This window comes from Mya arenaria, chromosome 2 (genome assembly GCF_026914265.1).
Source record: "Mya arenaria isolate MELC-2E11 chromosome 2, ASM2691426v1".
In the NCBI taxonomy this organism is placed as follows: domain Eukaryota; kingdom Metazoa; phylum Mollusca; class Bivalvia; order Myida; family Myidae; genus Mya; species Mya arenaria.
The window spans coordinates 46,991,449-47,014,420 of NC_069123.1; the positions used below are offsets into that span (position 1 = coordinate 46,991,449).

The 22,972-nt window shown below is 36.4% G+C and overlaps 1 protein-coding gene across 6 annotated transcripts in view; it reads left to right on the top strand.

Moving 5' to 3' along the window:
* The first annotated feature begins 4,111 nt into the window (after positions 1–4,111).
* LOC128211934 (multidrug resistance-associated protein 1-like) overlaps positions 4,112–22,972 on the top strand; it is an 81,999-nt gene continuing 63,138 nt past the window's right edge. For all 6 annotated transcript variants that reach the window (XM_052917096.1, XM_052917104.1, XM_052917123.1 and 3 more), the window contains exons 1-16: positions 4,112–4,234; positions 4,586–4,723; positions 4,951–5,076; positions 5,285–5,346; positions 5,573–5,704; positions 6,112–6,360; positions 6,573–6,750; positions 6,983–7,169; positions 7,734–7,867; positions 8,519–8,656; positions 10,283–10,429; positions 11,273–11,357; positions 12,840–12,906; positions 14,347–14,473; positions 15,943–16,119; positions 17,833–18,000. In XM_052917096.1, coding sequence (XP_052773056.1) covers positions 4,112–4,234; positions 4,586–4,723; positions 4,951–5,076; positions 5,285–5,346; positions 5,573–5,704; positions 6,112–6,360; positions 6,573–6,750; positions 6,983–7,169; positions 7,734–7,867; positions 8,519–8,656; positions 10,283–10,429; positions 11,273–11,357; positions 12,840–12,906; positions 14,347–14,473; positions 15,943–16,119; positions 17,833–18,000 — 2,238 coding nt within the window. The remainder of the gene's footprint in view (positions 4,235–4,585; positions 4,724–4,950; positions 5,077–5,284; positions 5,347–5,572; positions 5,705–6,111; positions 6,361–6,572; positions 6,751–6,982; positions 7,170–7,733; positions 7,868–8,518; positions 8,657–10,282; positions 10,430–11,272; positions 11,358–12,839; positions 12,907–14,346; positions 14,474–15,942; positions 16,120–17,832; positions 18,001–22,972) is intronic.

Sequence of the window (22,972 nt, forward strand, 5' to 3'; positions counted from 1 at the left end):
TGTTGCTTTAAGCGATGTTTTAACTTTATTATGATAAATTGTTAAAAAACTTATTTAATATCTGGCTGCTTGTTAACTTACACAAATTTATATAAACCTTAATTTATATATATTTTTAACATCACTCAATTTCCTCGTCAATCAAGGTTTTCGTTAAAAATGTCAAAGTTTGAAATGTAATTAATTTAGCCTTTTTCTTTTCTTAACTTTTTTTCTTATATGTCTGTCAATGTGCTCTGCTTAAAATCCTGTGTACAAGCATGTGAGAGAAAAATCAACATCCCCATTAATTGTAATAATATTCATAAAAACATATGTCAATGAAAAATACCGACAGGTTTGAAAATTGATTGGTCAACTTTTAAACAATTTAATAAATAATTTCATATGTAATTGTTTTAAATGTTTCCATTTATTTATTATCTTCTTGTTTGTGTGAAATTCCTGATGAAAGTGACAAGAGTAATGTCAAGTGTAGGTCATGAAATGGTTGAAATTCTTTCTGAAATGTGCTGGGAGCAATCTATTTTTTCATAGTGACTTATAGTTTTTTTCTAGGGTAAATCAAGGTCATTCATGAATGAAATAATCAAAAAACTGATTGTTAATGATCATGTTTCAGCGCAAAACTTGTAAGAAAAAGCATAAATAAATATGTCATAACGAAATGGAGGAAGACATTAATTGCCTGTTAATACAGAAGTTCAAAAGCTTTTTTCCTAATAGATTTGTTTGACTTCAGATTTTAAACACATAAGTGGAGTCATAACTCAGACACTGCAGGTTGTAAACTACTGACAAAACAGTATTGTTCTTGGCTTTTTCTGACATACTTTTGACTAAAGAGTGTTTTAAAGAGATCAGTTTTGTAATTTGATTTAACTAGTTGCTGTAATTATTTCCATGTCACATCTATCTGTTAATTTTCCCACATTGCATTACTATTTCGATGTTTAATCCTTTGGTTTCTTTCTGCAGATGTTCAAAATGTTGTAAAACAGACTTTTTTTAAACTCAAATGATGAGTAAACACTTCAAGGACTCTGATGGTCAAGTTGACTTCGGTGTTTACACTTGGCCAATAACAATCAAGGTTTTTTCAAAATTTCTGTTCATTGATTGTAGGTATACGTATAACTATTCTGACATATGCACCAAATACAAGCTGCCTAGAGTGTATAATAGTATGTGGACAGTGTATTTTTCCACCTAGGCTTCCTTGTTAAACACTTATCAGTAGTAAAAGGTAGCATATAATTGCATTTTTTGCCTGGGCCAATGACAATCAAGGATTTTTCAATTGCCTGTTTATACACATATTAACATAGATTGATTCTTACAATGCATAAAAAACATACCAAAACATTTCCAAAAAGAGTCAAAATTTGATGGTCTACAGAAAAAAGAGTGGGCTTCCACGGTCTACAGTTTTACAAGAGTTTTTTTTAAATTTTGGGCAATTGAAGATACATCTTTTTATTATATTATTATCTGTTTCTTAACCATTTTCATTATAATGCTTGTTTAATAATTTATAATATTTTGTAATAATCCTTTGGGTCCATATTTGGCTTCATATGTCCCCCACTATCTTTGTTCTAATATCAAAGCCTTTTTGTTTAATCTTTCTGGAATCCTTTTGACATTTCAATGATGTAATTGTTTATCAGTTGTCATCTGTTGCTCTGTATGCATGCCTAGTATGTTGTTACAGTTACTTTGGCTATCTTATATTGTTCTGTTATACAAAGTGCAGTCAAAAAGTTCCCATACTGCCTTTGTAGTGTTGTCAGTTTTTGGAATAGAAGATCTTAAATCACATCAAAATAAAGCAAAAACAACAGGACTTAACATTTATTTTTTATATATATCAATCACACATTAAAAATAATTTTTAACGTATCAAACACGCAAATCTAACACCATATGAATCTCATCCAATGGAAATGATGCAATGTTAACATTTGAAATTACGTTAAAGAAGACCCTTGTATGCTTGTCAACTTTTTTTTAAATCATTGGTTTTGAAGTTCAATACATTTTTTGTGTCGATCAACCCACATTTTAAAAATGCTTAACTTGATCGGTTTTCGTACATCCTCGGAAATGATGTGCTGTGCTTTTTTGTTACTGTTGGTTTCATTCCTGCTCTCACACAGTATTCAAAGACTGTCAGTTGCTCTGTTTGCTTTGCAAACTTCGACGTTACCACACCAGCGTCTTCTTCCGTTTTTTTCACACAATGCACACAAATTCATTAATTTTTAAGTGATGACGTTTGTTCTGCATGTGGTGTTTAGAAGTGATTGATTTTGTTAACAATAAGTAAAAATGCAATTAGAATATGTAGGTGACAAGTATCTTCAAAGACAGATGTCAAGATTGTGCAATATATAATCTGTCTCAACACACTGGGAACTTTTTCTCTGTACCTTGTATTAACCTTTGTGGTATTTACTTGTTACTTGTTTTCATCAGTTTTAAAGTAGCTGTAGTGTTAGAACCTAGTTGAAAGAGAATATTTCGACATTTAGCCTAATAAAACATCTTTGTTCATTTGTGTGCTAAAAATGTTGGTCATCCAGCTAGAAAATACAAGTTGAGAAAAGGTGTTAAGGACTTCCTTGAATTTTGTTATTGTTGAAGACTCCAACACAGACCATTGCAGGGGACAATCCCTTTAATGATAAACATGTCAACAGAAACGGAGCACAAGGAGCTTTATGGGATTGATTTATCAGATGTTGCCATGGTATCATAATCAGATAAACTGAGTAGCTATGGAATGATGACATTTGTCACCTTTTTATCAAAGTTTGTGACTCAAAAGTATTTGGACTGATTTGATTTAAATTTCAAATATTGTACTACCTTCCATCGGCTTTTCTCCAAAATCTATTCCAATATGTTGAGCCAATGTAATCTGGATAGACATTAGAGACATCATGACTTCACTGGAAAATATTCCAATGAAAAATGGTATTTCTTTGTTGATAATTAGATAGTTTTTGCTATTGTAAGCCTCACTTCAACTTGGTGTATATTCTTAACTTAAAGATATGTACCAAGATACAATCAGGCTTCAAATAACAAAAATATACTTATCCTAGTATAAGCTTAACAATCTTAAGTGCTCATGATGTAATGCAACACTAGGAAGTGTGTTTATAACATCAATGTCATTTCCATAATATGACAATAGCCCTAGTCATAAATTGATGACAGTTTCAGCTGAATCTTGTTATGAAATTCCAAAAACATAACAATGCAAATGACTTACTTGTTATACATCTTTACCAAGGATTGTTTCTAAACTGAAAACTGTCATTACATAGAATGGGACAATGCAATTGACCAAAATGGCTAACTGTTTCCTTCATAGAATAGTGGCCACAATTCAGCTGCCCCTAGTTAATCCCCTCATTATCATTATATCGTTTTAGAGTAAAAAGCTGTGTCTATGAGGCCATGAACAGGGTTAAAAGTCTAATTACAATGAAGTGTTTCTAAATTGAAAACTGCCAGTACAAAAAATGGAACACTGCAAATGACTAACTTGTTAAAAGTCTATGGATTAATGTTCAGACTCATGTCTCTGCTAATGGGATTGCCGGACATATTCATATTCAATCGTTTAGAAGAGCTCTGACAACCAAAAATCTATTAAGCAGTATTACCAAACAGCCTAATTTCCATAAAGTTACAAAAAACAACGGCGGTATTTCCATTTAGTCATAAATTGGTTTTATTAAGTGAGTGACTAAGAAGCTATTGCATGGTCACTGACTAGTATAGGGGCATTTCACGCTGACTACCTAGAGTGCTTATTACTATTAATTTTCAATTTCATAAATGAACATGATTATTTCTGTAAACAGAGAAGCTTTCTACAATAAACTTTATAATAATTTCTTACACCAATGTATAACAAATAATATAGTTTAAAACTCTCTTCATATATTTTGGCACAATAGTCATGGCTTACTGGTGTTAATTGAGTACACTGGGATAGTGACTGATTTCATCCTCGGCTATGCCCTATTTTCCTTAACATACTAGTTAAAAGCCTCCATGTATATAATGAAGGTATATTTCTGGAACTTTGCAGGCGATGGCATCTGTGATTGTCTTGCTGGCGGCCCTTGACATCGGCTTCGCCACCTACGAACATTTCAATGGCAACAAGAACCCCATTGTCAACTTCCTGTCCCCTCTAGTCATAATACTTACTATGGTAAGAAATCTGCATTCTTGTTATATTAATAATCATATACCATGACTATCCATATACAAATATTCAGGATGAAAAGTTGGATGCAGAAGCTGGGATGTGATTATATGTAGAAGATATATTTTGTTTTGTATTGTGTACTTAAGAACATTTTGTACAACCTTGGTAATTTGTAGTCATCTCTTGCAATATTATTTGTTCTTTGGGAGGTTTATTAATTATGTATTGCCGGTATTTCCAATAAAAGTTAAAACTGTTTACCATATGCACTGGTTGGTAGATGTGTTAAACTTAGTGGTGAGAACTGTTAACGAACGTTGAATTATTGAAATGCACATTGTATGAATTTTGCAGGTAGTGTATGCGTTGGTGGTCCATTTTGAGCGCAAGAACAGCGTGAGGTCGTCCGGTTTCCTGTTCCTATTCTGGTTCCTTTTCTTCCTCATCTCCATTATAACATTCAGATCCAAGATCAGGGTCGCCTACTTACAGGTTAGTGGGTTGCCTCCATCTGTGACAGAGAGGGAGAGTTCTGAAGGATTCTAGAGACCAATGCATTATATATGTCATTTTCTGTGATTATTTTTGTAAATGTGTTCTCAGTTTGTTTTGATGCATTTCAGCAATATAAATTAAATTTTCATTTTGCTTGTTTGGAAACTTAATAATGATATTCTCATTTTTGCGTCAATGCTGTCAACATTACTGCTATATTTTAGGACCATGTGGAGGACATGTTCCGGTTTGTGACCTTTTATCTCATGTTTGCCGTCGTGATGGCCCAGGTTATCATAGCCTGCATCATCGACAAGCAACCTGTAGGGGCAGTGCCAGTGGAAGATGAGGTGAAATATGAGAGCTTTTCTTTATGATGGTCCTTCATTGGTCCTTCATTGAAAATAGCAGGAAAAAACTTAATGTCTTATGGTAAAATGGGCAAGATATTACAGTAGATCTTTGTTAAATTGTTGTAGAGCAAATTACTGTTCACTATTTTTTCAGTTTTCCATGATTTGAGATGTTAAATGGTGACTGTGGCTTTATTATTTTCAGAACCCTTGTCCAGAATGGAATGTATCATTCATCTCAAGGGTGACATTTTGGTGGTTTACCAGGTATCTGTTTGTCATTAATTGAAATGTCACTTCTAATCAAAATACTCAATGTGATTTTACTCTACTTATACACTTACACCTTAGTAGACAGATAAACCTCTTGATACAGTAATAATTGTATTTTGCATTATGGACTTATAGATGCTTTTACACCACCTTTTTGACCATATCTTTTTTTTAAGCGATGAACGCGCACATTTAGAATGTATGCTTCTGTTTTTTCCAGCCTGGTTATTCAGGGCTACAAGCGTGCCCTGGTGGCCACAGACCTGTGGAATCTCAACCCAAATGACAAGTCTCGAAATATAATGCCCAAGTTTGATCACAACTGGCAGAAGGAGCTTCAAAGATGGAGGGAGTATGTATTTGCTTGATTTATCATTCATCTGTACTGGTAAAGAGCTGAATTTTAATAACTTAGCAAGAGTTTTATCTTCAGTCTTAACAATTACCCAATTGCGGGAAGCCCAGCACAAGTTAAATTGCCATAGTAACCGGCCAGCCAACATTTTTTAATTATAAAACATCTCTTTTGTATATGGTCAAGAACAAATAAACAATTCCTATAGAGAACAGATCTATATAGAGAATCATGTTAAAATGTGTTTGGGAAAGTGAGAGTGGCCAATAGCTTAAAAACGAAACATTGAAGAATATTGTTACTTGAGATGAAATAACTATGAATAAAGTGATCATGACAACTGTTGAAAAAGAGATCACATTGTTATTTTAAGACTATATTCATTAATTATTGCTTTTGTTCAGGTGTGCCACCAATGCTAAACCATCATCTAACAGTGCATCGCGAGAGGTTGAAATGAAGGATATGAGTGGAGGGGCGAGTAAGGACATCAAGGACACCCCAGAAGTTCAAACTATCCAGCAGGAGTGCAAGAAGGAGAATCCACGCCTGTTTAGGGCCATGGCTAAAACATTCTGGTTCAAGACTCTATGTGCTGCAGGCTTCAAGCTTGTCTTTGATATGCTGCAGTTTGTTAGCCCTCTGCTGTTAAAGTAAGTACTAGAGTTGGATATTTTTTATGTTTGTCTGTTACTTATTTGTGGTGCATAAGGTATGTTTTTTCTTTGTGGAAAGTTTAGCCTAATGTAATTGTTTATCCAACAAAACTATCGTAATTGGAATAAATAAGACAAATATTCAGCTTGTTACAGAATTATGTCTGCTGTCTTGTTCTAAACTGTTTGTTTGTTTTCTCCGTGGCTAGGTTCCTGATTGGTTACACAACAGACAAGAGCCAGGAGACGTGGAAGGGTTACTTCTACGCATCTCTCATGTTGGCCGTTGTCATGTTCCAGTCAATCATCTCACACCAGTACTTCCATGCCTGCACGGTCGTTGGCATGCGTCTCCGCACCGCAATCATCGGATCTGTATATGAGAAGGTAGGACTGTATTAACATGGATAAGTTCCTCAAGTTATTTCCATGAAATTGTGACAAAAGGATAGCCTACATAAACTGAAAGCTATTCATTGCTTCAAATTTAATAAAAGATACCATGAGTGACCATCTGGTTTGCCTTGAAATGGCATAATGGCATGTAACTTCATGTACTGTATAAGTTATGTTCACATGAGATATGATCCAATATTATTGCAACTCTTTGTTGTTCCAGATGTTGAAGCTGTCAAATACTGCGAGGCGTTCCTCCACCGTGGGCGAGATTGTGAACCTGATGTCAGTGGATGCCCAGCGTTTCAACGACATGATGACTAACATCCACATGATCTGGTCAGGCCCTGTACAGATCACAATATCCATTATCTTTCTCTGGAGAACGCTAGGACCTTCCATCATGGCAGGTAAGGCCTGTAAAGATCACCATCTCCATTGTTTTTTCTTCTGAAGGATACTCTGACCGCCAACAAAGTAGGTCAGGCCCATCACATATTGTTTCTTTTGAGGAAACTTGGGCCATCATTATGGCAGGTAAAAATCACCATTAATATTGTGTTGTTATGGAGAACACTCAGATTATTTATCATGGCAGTTAAGACCTGTATCGGTCACCAACTCCATTGTCTATCTTTTGAGGACACTAGAACCTTCCATCCTGACAGTTTTAGGCCATATCATATGGTCACCATCTTATTGAAGAACACTAGGGAGCTGCATGGTAGGTACAAGCATGAACAAACATTTCTGACCACCTTCCCTTTTAAGTGCTTAACTGTTGTATCTTTGAGTACAATTCATCTTGGCCTGTGATGTATTTAGAATTGAATTTAAGCTGTTATTACCATACTTTATATCCCTCTTTTGATAGATGATATTTCTATGACTAATGCACGCTTTGTATTTCATGATTCTTCAAATTTCTCTAAGTGTAGTGACTGATTATTTACACTCTTAAATCCCTATTGTAGGTGTTGGAGTGATGGTGGTGATGATTCCACTGAATGCTGTTGTTGCTAACAAGGTGAAGGAGTACCAGGTACAACAGATGAACCTCAAGGACAAGCGCATCAAGATGATGAACGAGATTCTCAATGGAATCAAGGTAAAACTACACAATATAAACCTAACTTACATAATTGAGTATATGTGGTGATTATTTTTATTATAACTTGCATTAGAGGGCTGTATAATAGGTTTTTTTTCTTCACATCGGAATTAACTTTAATCCTTTTAAATATAATTTGATATATTGTTTATTTATCCACTAATAACATCATTTTCTCAGTTATACACGTTTTAATATTACAAAATTATAAACTCAAAATGAACCTTTGATATGAATGAATTTAAATTCAGCCAACTACGTCTAAAGTAACTAATATAATTTCTATGTAAAGTCCTTGTAATTTTGTAAAAAAGTCACAGTTCAGACAACACTGCAGCCTTATATAGTAATCCAACGACCGGCAGGGTGGCATGAAAATACTTTGTAAAATACGAAAACGGCCAAGATAACCGTTCAAACTGATGAACAACCGTTCACTAACTAATATTATTCAGACATAATAATAACATAACAAATATATGTAATCATATGTGGCATCCTTCGCAACAATATATGATTTGTTAGTTCCCATTTATTTACAATTCAACAAATAAATGCTTCACACTTTTGACACAGTATGAGCATGGTAAAGAGTAAATGAAATTAGTGAAAGCTCCTGAATGTAACCTTTCTACCTTCCTGCTCTAGGTGTTGAAGCTCTACGCATGGGAGCCATCGTTCGAGAAGAAGGTTCTGGAGATCCGGAACAAGGAATTGGCAGTGCTCAAGAGGATGTCGTATCTCAACGCTTGTACCACCTTTATGTGGACTGTCGCTCCTGTTCTGGTATGGCTGGCTTAATATATGTTTACACTTGTTATACCCCCACAAACGAAGTTTGAGGGGGTATATAGGAGTGAGCTTGTCGGTCCGTCTGTCCGTAAGTCGGTCTGTCGGTTTTCATGGTTTCCGGACGATAACTCATGAAAGGCTAGACAGATTTGAACAATTTTTGGTACAAAGGTGTAACATCAGAAGATACAGGTCAAGTTCGATATTGGGGCTGGTGGGGCCAAGGTCAAGGTCACTGTTACTAAAAATAGAAAATGGTTTCCGGACGATAACTCATGAAAGGCTTGACAGATTTGAACATTTTTTGGTACACAGGTGTAACATCAGAAGATACAGGTCAAGTTCGATTTTGGGGCTGGTGGGGCCAAGGTCAAGGTCACTGTTACTAAAAATAGAAAAACGGTTTCCGGACGATAACTCATGAAAGGGTTGACAGATTTGAACATTTTTTGGTACACAGGTGTAACATCAGAAGATACAGGTCAAGTTCGATTTTGGGGCTGGTGAGGCCAAGGTCAAGGTCACTGTTACTAAAAAAAGAAAAACGGTTTCCGGACGATAACTCATGAAAGGCTGAACGGATTTGAATAATTTTTGGTACACAAGTGTAACATCAGAAGATACAGATCAAGTTTGATATTGGGGCTAGTGGGGTCAAGGTCACTGTTACTAAAAATAGAAAAATGGTTTCCAGATGATAACTCATGAAAGGCTTGACGGATTGGAATTTTTTTTGTACACAGGTATAACATCAGAAGATACAGGTCAAGTTCGATAGATCCTTCAAAAACTAAATGAGCAAATATTTACCTTAAAAGTAATTGACACTTGGAAAGATGAACAAACAAAACAAATCCAGCATGCTTCATTTGAACCAGATGCCAGTGGAATACCAGCAGAACTTAAGTATGGCATATTTGCCCCAGTAGTGCTTATTACAAATATTGACCTGTCAGATGGACTTGTTAATTCGGCTACAGGAACAGTCCCGGGATTTATTCCCAGGTGGATAAGGATGCATTCAAGCCCAAATATGTACTTGTAAAATTTGATGATGATCGTGTTGGAAGAAAAGCTCATGAACGCTTATTCCAGAAGAGATCAGCTAGTTTTTCTTGTCAGCAGTGTAACTTCTAAATTACTCAACAGATTTAAATAAAACAATACATGCATGATAAAAGAAGATGCAGTGTGCAGTAACCTTGGAGTTATGGCCTCTTTTCAAAGGAATGGTTTGCCATTCCTGTGTCCAGGCGGCATTTGGGGGTATTCGTCACTCCTGTGACAGCTCTAGTTTTTAACAAAGACTGTCATATAGTCTTAATAGAGGTAAGTGCCTGAAAGCACGAAAGCACATGAGGGCTATTCGATTTAAACATATAACCCCAGGGGAAGGCATTTTTTAATTATACCACCCGCCTACAAAAGCAATTTAAACCTTTTGTGGTCCAAATCAGTGGAAAAAGATACCCACCCATATACTATTAAAACGATGCCTTCCCCTCGTGGGTTATATGCTTTACTGGAATAGCCCTGACAATATTTGTTTTTAAATGACAATGAATAGGATATCTAGAAGTCTCCGTTTATGACTACAATGTTACTACTATATATATTCAGGTGTGCCTGGTGACATTTGCGGTGTACGTGCTGGTGGACTCGAGCCACATCCTAGACGCTGAGAAGGCATTCGTCTCCCTCTCCCTCTTCAACATCCTACGCTTCCCCCTCTCCATGCTCCCACAAGTCATCTCCAGTGTTGTACAGGTACTTTAACACTTGTTTTAAGTCAATGGCATACAGGTTCACTCAGACTTGTCAAAGTCAACAATACCATTGTTGAAAGTTTTCCGTATTATGACAGGATTTCAAATGGTCTGATTGGCTCATAAAGATGGAACGTTGTAGTGTGGCAGATTACACTTTTTGTGGGAAGACAATCCCCAACAAATTAAATGAAAAGAAAGTTTTACAACTTGCAACATCTATTGAATTTTATTTCTATAATTTCTTTACAAGGTTATAATGGTTATTTGCTAATATATTTTGTGGCTTAATTTCCGGAGATTCCCTGGACCAACCAGAGGCCTAGGCGGCCTCCTGGCCCCAACAAAACTTTCAGTATTTTGCAAATTTGAAACTTTCACCCATGCAGTACTGGCATGCTCATGTCTTTGTCAACAGCATAATTTGTATGTTCAGTACTTTCATACTTGCCTCAGGTTAAGGTACTCATATGCTTTTCTTAGTTAACATTGTACCAATACATGCACATGTCTCAGTTATCCTAGTACAGGTACATTCAAAATGTCTCAATCATCATTGTACAAGTACATTCACAAAAGCATCCACCATGGCCGCTCTCGTAAGGTTCTTTTCAACCCTTGTGCAGGGTGTTCTGTGGAAACTTGGCAAAGCTTCTTTCCGCAAAAAAACCTATGCAAGGGTTGGGATGAACCTACCTTAGACTGTCGGCCATGGAACATAAGGGCTGAAAAAATGTTGGTAAGCTTAATGTTTCAGCATCTACATTTTTAGAACCAAATTACCTTTGCTGTTGATTGTAAATTATTTTACTTTGAGATGTTGAACACCTTTGCTTATGTCCAGGTGCGTGTGTCCCTAGAGAGATTGTGCAAGTTCCTTGGCAACGATGAGCTCAACCCCAATGCTGTACAGAATGACCCTGATGCAAGTGAGTGGCAGATTATTGATATATCTGACCTGTGTCAGGTTAATGTACCTGTTTGTTTATAAATAATGGGGAGTGCATATTGAAATGAAATAATCGTTAAAAGGATATGCAATTCAGTTATACAAACTATTTGACAACTAAACAGTCAAGATGTCAGGATGTGGGGAAGATGTCACAGGGCACGTGCACATCTTTGATGCCTCTGAATTATGTTGGACTATAACAAAGATATTTATAAATAGAATTCACGATTTGCATGTGCAAATTGGGTGTTTTGAAAAACATGAATGTAAACAGCAAATAACTTGGCAGGTCAAGTAAGATAGCATAATTATTAGTAATAATTTTATGTACATGTGTTTTCGCGAGGGTGACTTCAGGCATGCATCATTATTTTGATATTAGTTTGTTTTTAGATCATTTCAAACTAAAAACACTCATCTATGTCATCTTTCTTTTGACAAAATTTAGCAAAACTTTTGTGTGTTTTTATAATGCATTATTTTGTCCAGACATATATTTACTAAAAACGTGCTTAAGAAATTTAATGTAAAATCTATACCCTCTTATACAATATTACCGTATATGTCTTCAATTTGGCTTGTCAGTTAAGGGGAGAAATCAATTTTTATGCACCCGAAGGTGGGCATATTAAAATCACACCGTCCGTCGGTCTGTCCGTCCGTCCGTCTGCCGACTCAATAACTCAGAATATTATGGACAGATTTTAAAATAACTTGCCACATGTGTTCGGCATACCAGGACGACGTCTCGCGTGCAAGAACCGTGTCCCTACCTCAAAGGTCAAGGTCACACTTAGTGTTAATTCACCATGGCATGCTGCATATAACGACTTAGAGTATAGGTTGTTGTGTCCGGGCTGTAACTTTCCCTTGTATGGACAGATTTTAAAATAACTTGCCACATGTGTACGGCATACCAAGATGACGTGTCGCGTGCAAGAACCGTGTCCCTACCTCTAAGGTCAAGGTCACACTTGGGTGTTTATTCACAATGAAATGCTGCATATAAGGACATAGAGTATCGGTTGTCGTGTCCGGGCTGTAACTTTCCCATGTATGGGCAGAATTTAAAATAACTTGCCACATGTGTTCGACAAACCAAGACGACGTGTCACGTGCAAGACCCATGTCCCTACCTCTAATGTGAAAGATACACTTTGTGTTTATTCACAATGGAATGCTGAATATATGGACATAAGAATGTAGGTTGTCAAGTATGGGTGGTATTTTTTTATGTTCAAAATAACTTGCCATATGTATTTGTTTGATCTTTTCATGTACTGACCTTGTTCATAGGTCAATGTCACATTCGGGGGCTTTCGTCACATACTGTGACAGCTCCTGTTTATAATATCTCTTCAACTTAGCTTCCTGTTGAATGGGAGAAATCTATTTCAAAAGCATCGCTTCAATAAACAACATTACAATTTAATAAATTGATGCTATATTAATATTTCAGAGCATGCTGTGTCTATCAAGGATGGTGAATTTTCATGGGAGAAAACTGGGATATCTACACTAAGAGAGTATGTACAGAATTATTTACCCTTTACTTCTCTTTGCTAAAAACAGCTAATAATAAAGTTTCCTAAATATTATTCTTGGATTATATGTCACGGGTCGAGCAGCTCTTCTATAATTGGCAGTCCGAATGATCAGCATATTTTTTGTTGACTAAAGAGCAAGAAGGTACCTTAAAGCTTAATGCATGCAAAAACTTATTGTCTTTTCTTTGTTTGTTTGTCTTAGCGATAGTTTGTTGATCCTACATTGTTGACGTCACAAAATCTCAACAAAAGTGGGCCATTTCTGATAAGCAATCATGATGTTGATTGCAGTATGAAGTTGATTCATCTGTTACGGCATTTTATTATGCCCCCAAATGTGGGCATATTAAAAATGCACCATCCGTCCTTCTGTCCGTCCGTGTGTCCGATAACTCGTGTCCGGGCTGTAACTTTCCCTGGTATGGACAGATTTTAAAATAACTTGCCACATGTGTTCCACATACCAAGACTACGTGTCACGTGCAAGACCTGTGTCCCTACCTCTAAGGTTAAGGTCACACTTAGGTGTTTATTCACAATGGAGTGCTGCATATAAGGACATAGAGTATAGGTTGTCGTGTCCGGGCTGTAACTTTCCCTTGTATGGACAGATTTAAAATAACTTGCCACATGTGTTCCACATACCAAGACAACGTGTCGCGTGCAAGACCCGTGTCCTTACCTCAAAGGTCAAGGTCACACTTAGTGTTTATTCACAATGGAGTGCTGCATACAAGGACATAGGGTATAGGTTGTCATGTCCGGGCTGTAACTTTCTCTTGTATGGACAGATTTTAAAATTACTTGCTACATGTGTTCCACATACGAAGACGACATGTCGTGTGCAAGACCCATGTCCCTACCTCTAAGGTCAAGGTCACACTTAGTGTTTATTCACACGGGAATTCTGAATATAAGGACATAACAGTGTAGGTTGTCAAGTATGGGTGGTATTTTTTTATGTTCACAGGCAATTTAAAATAACTTGCCATATGTATTTGACACGTAAAGGCAAGATCAACTTTTCATGTACTGACCTTGTTCGTAGGTCAATGTCACATTAGGGGGCATTAGTCACATACTGTGACAGCTCTTGTTTTCTTTTGCGTTTTACATTTAGTTTACGACAACCTTTGAACATATTAGCACATAATCGGTGTCTTAGTAAACAGTCTGTTTGACGACTTCAAACTTAAAATACACTGAAAGATATTTCATATCAAACTGGAAAATTGATAATTGGGTCGTTCGAAACATCGGTTCCCTCGAGGATTTGGCTCGGTCCCTGGCGACCTCGAGCAATCGCAGTTTTACTGTATTTCATTTCTATTGTGTTTACTCATGATAGAGATATATTATATAAAAGAAACCATTCAATATTGTCAACTCTAATGCTGACTGTTATGCTTGTATTTGCAGCATCAATTTGGATGTGCCAGTTGGTAGCCTGGTGGCAGTTGTGGGCACCGTGGGATCCGGCAAGTCCTCAATGCTCCAGGCTGTCCTCGGTGAGATGGAGAAGATACACGGCAATGTTACTGTCAAGGTACATCACACATCTTCTGTCCACATTATTGAACAAAGTTCTGCTACACAGAACAAGTTAAAACTTACATACAAGGTGCTCTGGTTAGCGCAGTGGTTAGCTCGCTCACTTCTCACCTAGGTGCCTCAGGTTCAACATTCGGCTAGGGTGCATGTGAATTTGATTAGTGGTCACCAAGTTGAACAAGTGGGTTTCGTCCATGAACTCTGGTTTTCACCACAACACAACACCATACTCTCCCATAAAATCGTGCCAAAGAGAGTGATTAATTAAATGTTATAATTTCTTTCATTGTAAAATAAATAAATTTAAACAAAGGCTGTATCTGCCATGATTCTGGAAAAGCTGTTTGTGTCCTATTTGTTTAAGAGATGAAATGGATTCTGCTTCCTTTATACAGGGTTTCCCGCTGGCGATCGCCATTGTCGCCATTTGCGACAAAATCGCAAAAGTGGCGACAACTTTACAAAAATGACGTAAGTGGTGCCCATGCGGCCTGCACGATAATCGATTCTGTCACTGTCATAAATCAAGCGCATCTGCTGGTGCCACAACAAAAAATAATACGATAATTAGGGCAAGCAGTCACGGCCCAGTCAACACCTCGCTAATTATTGCAAAATTTTATTGCTTTCACGGATAAACAATGACATCCTTTAACTGTTATGTCTCTTATTAGCAAAACAATTTTAATATTTAGCTCAACAGCTTTGTTGTTGCGTAATTATCGTATTAGTTTTTAAAAATGCAAATCAAAGAATTTTATGTTGTCGGTAAGTCACGTGATATGCAAATTTCGTAATGACGTTTACGCGCTAAAAATAGATTTGCTTTCGGTTTTGTCGCAATTTGTAATTGCTATAAATGCAGCATTTTAAGGGTTGAAAAAGATTAACAGAAATCATTGGGTATGCTTACAAATAAATAGAATTAAACCCCATTTGATAAGGCTTCTAATAAGTTGGCTGGTGTAAAGAGTAGGTAGACGAATTTCTATTAGAAAAGTTATGGCCCTAGTTTGACAATGTATTTTTGTTTGAGTTTTCATTTATTTTAAATTCATCTCATAATTTCACAATTGTATTCTTTAATGCTATGACACTATTGTATGCAGGCATTAGACTGAAATCAACATATTGATGTTTATGTCACATTTTTTGCAATATTTTCATATTTTTTAATTATAAACTAGTCCATATACAATGTATTTTGTCAATAGAATAACAACTTGATTATATCTTGTGCTTCATTTACAACAAAATGTTATGTTTTTGCAATTTAAGGCTCTTAAAATGCTTAAACCCCATGAGCTTCAGGGGGCTTCGCCGTAAGGGGGCCTTTCGCGGCCCCCTTAACCCCCCTCGAAAAAGTGGCGACAACTTTTTAGAACCCAGGGGGAACCCTGTTTATATAAACATATCTCTGAATATACATCATCTTAAATAACACAAGTTACATGTTACTCCCAGGGTTCGCTGGCCTACGTATCTCAGCAGGCGTGGATTCAGAACGCCACCCTGCAGGACAATGTTTTGTTTGGAAAGTCTGCTGATGTGAGTCGCTACCAGGAGGTGATTCAGGCCTGTGCTCTACAGGCTGACCTTGACATCATGCCTGCTGGCGACCAGACGGAAATCGGAGAAAAGGTAATGTGCAGAGATCAGCATTACAGTAAATCGCATTCCCATTCTGAAGCCCTGTTAAGATTTTATAATGTTCGGTTTATGACTGATTCTTTTGTAATGTTACTCGGCCAATATATTTAATAATAAAAAAAAGTTGGCTTAACAGTCTGTGTCAAGATGTAGAAGAATTGGCTTATTTCTCTGTGCTTAAACCAATTTCCATTTAAATGACGATAATTATTTATAAAAGGCCATTTTATGTATAATGTTACCTTTGTTTATGATTGCATATGGTTAAGAACTCTTTTTTTGATAAAATAAAATTAAATGTAATTTCAAATCGTTTTTCAGGCATATAATAAAAATAAAATGTTTGTTTCAGTGTAAGGTCGCAATTATTACAATTAGTGATTCTTAGAAAGTCAGAACGAGTACTTGATAATAAGAGCTGAATCTGATGTACTTGATGAGACAATGATCCGATTGTATCTGTGTACCCTTCTCATTAACCCGGAGTTTGTCCTCAAGTTTATTACCCCCGATTGTGAGATGAAGTTTCACAGAATTGATGATTTCAACATCCTTTTTGTATAGATCTGGTCTGTGAAGTCTTGGTTAACACAGACATAAGGATGTACTTTATGCAGGGCTTCCATTCAAGTAACTGTCAACATTTTCAATCCTCACTTCCTTATCATTAAAAAGTACATCATTAGTGCACTATTTTTGAAAATAAATTTGATTAAAGTGGGGCTTTATTTTTAGAGAAGTTTAAATAACATTTCCTCTAAAAGTGACACATCAGAATTTGCTTCTCTCAGATGACATCAGTGTTTGCTAGAGAATGTGGTAAACCTTGTCATTCTTCATCTGGAAAAAAATGGCCTATTCCCTTGAAAGTTTTCTGTGGCAATTTGGGATTGTTACTAATATCTCGAATACCCAGCGTTTAATACTTGAGACATCAGACGATTAAGTCAGACAACTCTGTATGATCCAAGTTCATATTATGGCCCTAGATTGATTTAGATTGTTTGGTTATAGTTTTAGGGCAAGTTTGGATTTTTACTCATATCTTTGTAAAACTGATATAAATCAAAGGATATTTCACACAGTTGATCAGGGCCTTTAGACAATTATGTTAGACAACGGCCTGTGATTGTCTATTACCTTTAAAATTATGAAAGTTGGGATGTTTAGTCTTATCTCAAAAAAACACAGTCATTCAGATGGCTAGATACTTCTCACATTTGTTTGAACCATCAGAAAATTAAGTTAATTTTGAATGCAAATTATGGCTCCTGATTGACTAATGATGTTAGGTTTAAGTTTTTTGGAACAGCACTTTCGACCATATCTCAAAAATTGTTCATTCAATTGACATCATACTTCATACACGTGTTTAGGGCCATCAGACAATTCAGTTAGACAGCTCTATATGATCCTATATACAGAATGTGGCCCCTGATTGGCGAAGAAAGTCTTCGGCATTTTGGGACTTTTGATCATGTCTAAAAAATTGTTAGTGCAACAGACATAGTTATTTACATTAGAGTTCAAGGTTGCAAAAGAACGATTTAAGTTTACTCCTAGCTCAGTGTAAGGTACAGCTGCCATCTTTGACATGCACACATGTGATCAATAATGGATGCTATTCAGTTGTATACCTCATACACCGGTCTTACAATAGCTTTTGTAAAACATGATGGTTTCATCATTGCCATATCTTTTCAGGGCATTAACCTTTCTGGGGGCCAGAAGCAGCGTGTTAGTCTTGCGAGGGCTGTATACCAGGATAGGGACCTGTACTTACTGGACGACCCTCTCAGCGCAGTAGACTCACATGTCGGCAAACATATTTTTGACAACATCATCGGCCCTAATGGACTTCTCAAACACAAGGTTTGCAGATGTTTTCTGTATTTTCAAAATTATGTTTTGTTATTTACAGGGTTGATATATTCAGGATAAATCCTCAATGCAAGACCTTGATTTACTATTAATGTTTAGCATTTTTATTTGAGATTCTGTCTCAGAAAAGCAAAAAAAAAAAAAATGTACCGTAAATCTATGTGTACTTATCTCATCTATTACAGGTGTATTAATAATGTTCAAACCTATTTAAGTAACATATACAGCAATTTACATTGCTTTGTAAATTGCAAATTTTATTATAAAACAAATTTCACATCTGGTGTATTTTTAAAGGGGTCGTGTTTAATAGGGCTAGACACCCTGATGGTCCTTAAATCGGCAAAAAAAATACAGTATTTCCTCAAAACAAGCCTAGAATTTTCAATGCGAGCTAGTAGGAAGCCAATTATTCATCACATTGACATAAAATTGTTAAATCATCTGTGTTTCCCTGTTTGAAATAGCACATAATGGTTAACAAGTTTAAATCATATATGTGCAAATAAATATACCGACGCTATTTTAATGATTAAAAAAATACTGGGATTGACATGGTAGACATCCACATTAATTTCGAATAGAAAAAAATGCATAAATTGCGAAAGATGCATGAGTTGTTAGCGATGTGATTGCAATCATATCATCTGCTGTCAAGCCCCATTTAATTACTTTTTAGCTTACCTGACCACTTGGTGGTCAAAGGTGAACTTTAAAAATCTAGGTCAAAATGGAATATGGGTTACAGTACACAACTCGCGGAACTATCACTTTTCATTTTACTTGGCAGATTTTTTGGCATCGCGGACACGAAATCTAATTACCCAATATCCGCTTTCCTCCGCATTTACTCTTTTACACCCTCCAAGGCCGATAAGTGGACCGAAGAATTACCATCGCCGCGTTTTTTTTATGGAATGTGTTTTCTTTCTTTTTTAACAAGGAAAAACTAACAAATGTGAAAATAATTCACTATATTTTTATAAACGAGATAACTGCAAATGTAATTCGGTCATGAAAGGCTAGACAGATTTGAACAATTTTTGGTACACAGGTGTAACATCAGAAGATACAGGTCAAGTTCGATATTGGGGCTGGTGGGGCCAAGGTCAAGGTCACTGTTACTAAAAATAGAAAAACGGTTTCCGGACGCTAACTCATGAAAGGCTAGACAGATTCGAACAATTTTTGGTACACAGGTGAAATATCAGAAGATACAGGTCAAGTTCAATATTGGGGCTGGTGGGGCCAAGGTCAAGGTCACTGTTACTTAAAATAGAAAAACGATTTCCGGACGCTAACTCATGAAAGGCTAGACAGATTTGAACAATTTTTGGTACACAGGTGTAACAACAGAAGATACAGGTCAAGTTCGATATTGGGGCTGGTGGGGCCAAGGTCAAGGTCATTGTTACAAAAAATAGAAAAACGGTTTCCGGACGATAACTCATGAGAGGCTTGACAGATTTGAACAATTTTTGGTACACAGGTGTAACATCAGAAGATACAGGTCAAGTTCGATATTGGGGCTGGTGGGGCCAAGGTCAAGGTCACTGTTACTAAAAATAGAAAAACGGTTTCCGGACAATTACTCATGAAAGGCTAGACAGATTTGAACAATTTTTGGTACACAGGTGTAACATCAGAAAATACAGGTCAAGTTCGATATTGGGGCTGGTGGGGCCAAGGTCAAGGTCACTGTTACTAAAAATAGAAAAATGGTTTCCGGACGATAACTCATGAAAGGCTAGACAGATTCGAACAATTTTGGGTACACAGGTGTAACATCAGAAGATACAGGTCAAGTTCGATATTGGGGCTGGTGGGGCCAAAGTCAAGGTCACTGTTACTAAAAATAAAAAACGGTTTCCGGACGATAACTCATGAAAGGCTAGTTTTTCTTGTCAGCAGTGTAACTTCTAAATTACTCAACAGATTTAAATAAAACAATACATGCATGATAAAAGAAGATGCAGTGTGCAGTAACCTTGGAGTTATGGCCTCTTTTCAAAGGAATGGTTTGCCATTCCTGTGTCCAGGCGGCATTTGGGGGTATTCGTCACTCCTGTGACAGCTCTAGTTTCAACAGTAGCAAGGTAAGAGCAAAGCATACAACTTCGAGTTCTGCTTTGAGGTCAATAAAACAACATGATCACTGTATGTGGGGAAACTAAATCAACAAAATCAACTCATAGAAGAAACTTGTGAACTCAAAAGAATGTTTAATTTTCAACTTATCATTGTAAATTATTGTTTTTCGTTAAATCGAGATTAAATATGTAGGTTGGGTGAAAAAGTAGGACATAGAAATATCTAATGAGCACAATAGAAATGTTATGACCAGAGTACCACATATCAGGTGAGCGATCCAGGGCAATGTAAGCACTCTTATTTTTGAAATCCCAGAAAAAGTTGCATTCATCAAGGATGGGCTTTCATGCCTATAATTGACATACAGACGTAATTGTCTGGCAGACATTGTGTTAAACTCTTGGAATGCCTCCGCTCTTTAAAATAGCTCTGCCATCTGTGTTCTCTAGTTATTATATTTAGTGCTGCTATCAGCATTCCCTTTAGTCTAGCTCAGAATGTATTACTTAAGATTAATGAAGTGTTTAAACTATTGGTAATTTAGATTAGTTGACAATTATTTTACAACAATGAGCAGTAGGTTCAAGCCCTCTCATTTTCCTGTGTCCTTAACTAGAACGTCTACGTGTCAAGTGATTTTTCTTCTCACTAAATAATCTGCTTATGGCATTGCCTGACTTAATAAGCCAACTCAGTAATTTACAAAGGGAGCAAATTTTTGTCCAGAATCTTAGTAATTCTGATTTTAGCAAATCTGTTTTTTTGAAAAAAAGTCGGATTTGATAGCGTTGTCACTGTGTTTTAGTTCAACATTGGCCTTTCCCAAAAAAGGGTTGAGATAATCAAATGAAACTCGGTCCACAGTTTGCCAGAGACTATATGCACATGTTCAGCATGTTGCTTTTGTTGCTTTACTCTTGCTTAAACAATTATGCAGTTATCCCTTGTTGGACTGAAAAAGTCATGAACATACTGGTGCACTTGTTAAACATTTTTAGACTGGTGCACTTGTTAAACATTTTAAGTTTTCTGTTTGGCCAAATGTTGACTGATTATTTTCATTACAGACTTGATTTTTTGAACCTACATGTCAATTATGGAAATGGAATAGGTGCAAGTTAGCTTTAATGTTACATCAAAAATACTCTGATGGGGGGATATAGTAATGGTAGGCGCGATTCCATGTGTGCGTCCGTCCGTCCCACATTCATTTCTTTGCATCTCCTCTTACATTTCTCATGCGATTTCTACCAAACTTTCACAGATTGATGATCATAAAGTGAAGCAGCGCATATTGTCTGGCTTTTGCGATTTGACCATTTGTGAAAAGTAATTGCCCTTTGCTTATTTTACATTTAAAATTAGTTTCTTCGCAACTCCTTTGGTTTTTCATGCGATTTCTACCAAACTTTCACAGATTGATGACTATATAGTGACGCAGCGCATTTTGTCGGGCTTTCCCGATTCGGCCATTTTTGAAAGAGTTATTGCCATTTGCTTATTTTACATTTAAAATTGGTTTCTTTGCAACTCCTCTTATGTTTTTCATGCAATTTCTACCAAACTTTCACAGATTGATGACTATATAGTGATGCAGCACATATTGTCGGGCTTTCGCGATTCGACCATTTTTGAAAGAGTTATTGCCCTATCTTTATTTTACATTTAAAATTGGTTTCTTCGCAACTCCTCTTACGTTTGTGACTATATAGTGACGTAGTGCATATTGTCAGGCTTTTGCAATTTGACCTTTTTTGAAAAAGTTATTGCCCTTTCTTAATTTTACGCATTTCTTATGTTCCTGAGAAACTACCCTTACCCATACATGTGATAATTTCTTGGGTCGATTCCGGGACACTCGTCGTAATGTCAACGCACACTAGGGGGGTTCGGGGGCATGCCCCCCCCCGGAATTTTTTTTAAATGGGGAACGTCTGTGGTGCATTCCATAGCATATCTGGGGCTATTTTAGTCGTTTTTAACGTCGGGAAAATGTACCTATTTTGACTGTCAAGACGTATTTTTTACCTGACATGGTTGTTTTTTTTCTGCATTTTCTTGAAAAAATAAAACCACCAGATATTTTCCCAGGCTTTAAATGAAGTGCTAACCAGGAGGATATGCAGTCTACTTTCGGTTTCATCAAAACAGGAAATAAACAACTATACGGGCACCTGTTTTCCCGCGCTTTTGAGAACATGCGTTACGAAATATTTATTTTTTCATCACATTTAAAACGTTTGCAATTAATGACACACAATATTTTCCAGACGATAAAGAAGATTTTTCAGTCGATGAGCTTTTTTCCGTTTGGAGATGCATATAATTTTGATAGAGACGTGTCAACAATCAGCTGTATAAAGCGATCACGTGACTTACCATGGTCACGTGATTAAAGCACTCTATATAACCATCTGTAAACCCCATATCGTCAGTTTTCTTTCGGCGTAAAAATACACACGATAGTTCGGAAACGGTCAAAACACTAAAATTCCTTGTTTTCCGTGTTTTAATTTTGTTTTTTTTACTCATTTTGTCACTTTCTTTGAACTTACCTTCATGCTCGTTTGTTGGTAAAATGTGTGAAAAATATCAATTCATCAATTAAAAGCTATCATTCATAAGACCAAACAAATCCATATGAAAACAATGAATTAGTATACAAGAACCCTCCCCCACTCGTTAAGCACAACAATAGGCCGATAGATCAATTATCGGGTGATTGACGATGACCTCGATGACACACGTACCAATCAACGGATTAGTGTCAACATGTCCTGTGTTTTACGACCAGTGTCCCGGACAGGCAAAATAGCTGACTTACAATGGTAAAATTAAGATAATCGATTCCGATTCCGAGATTATTTTTTTT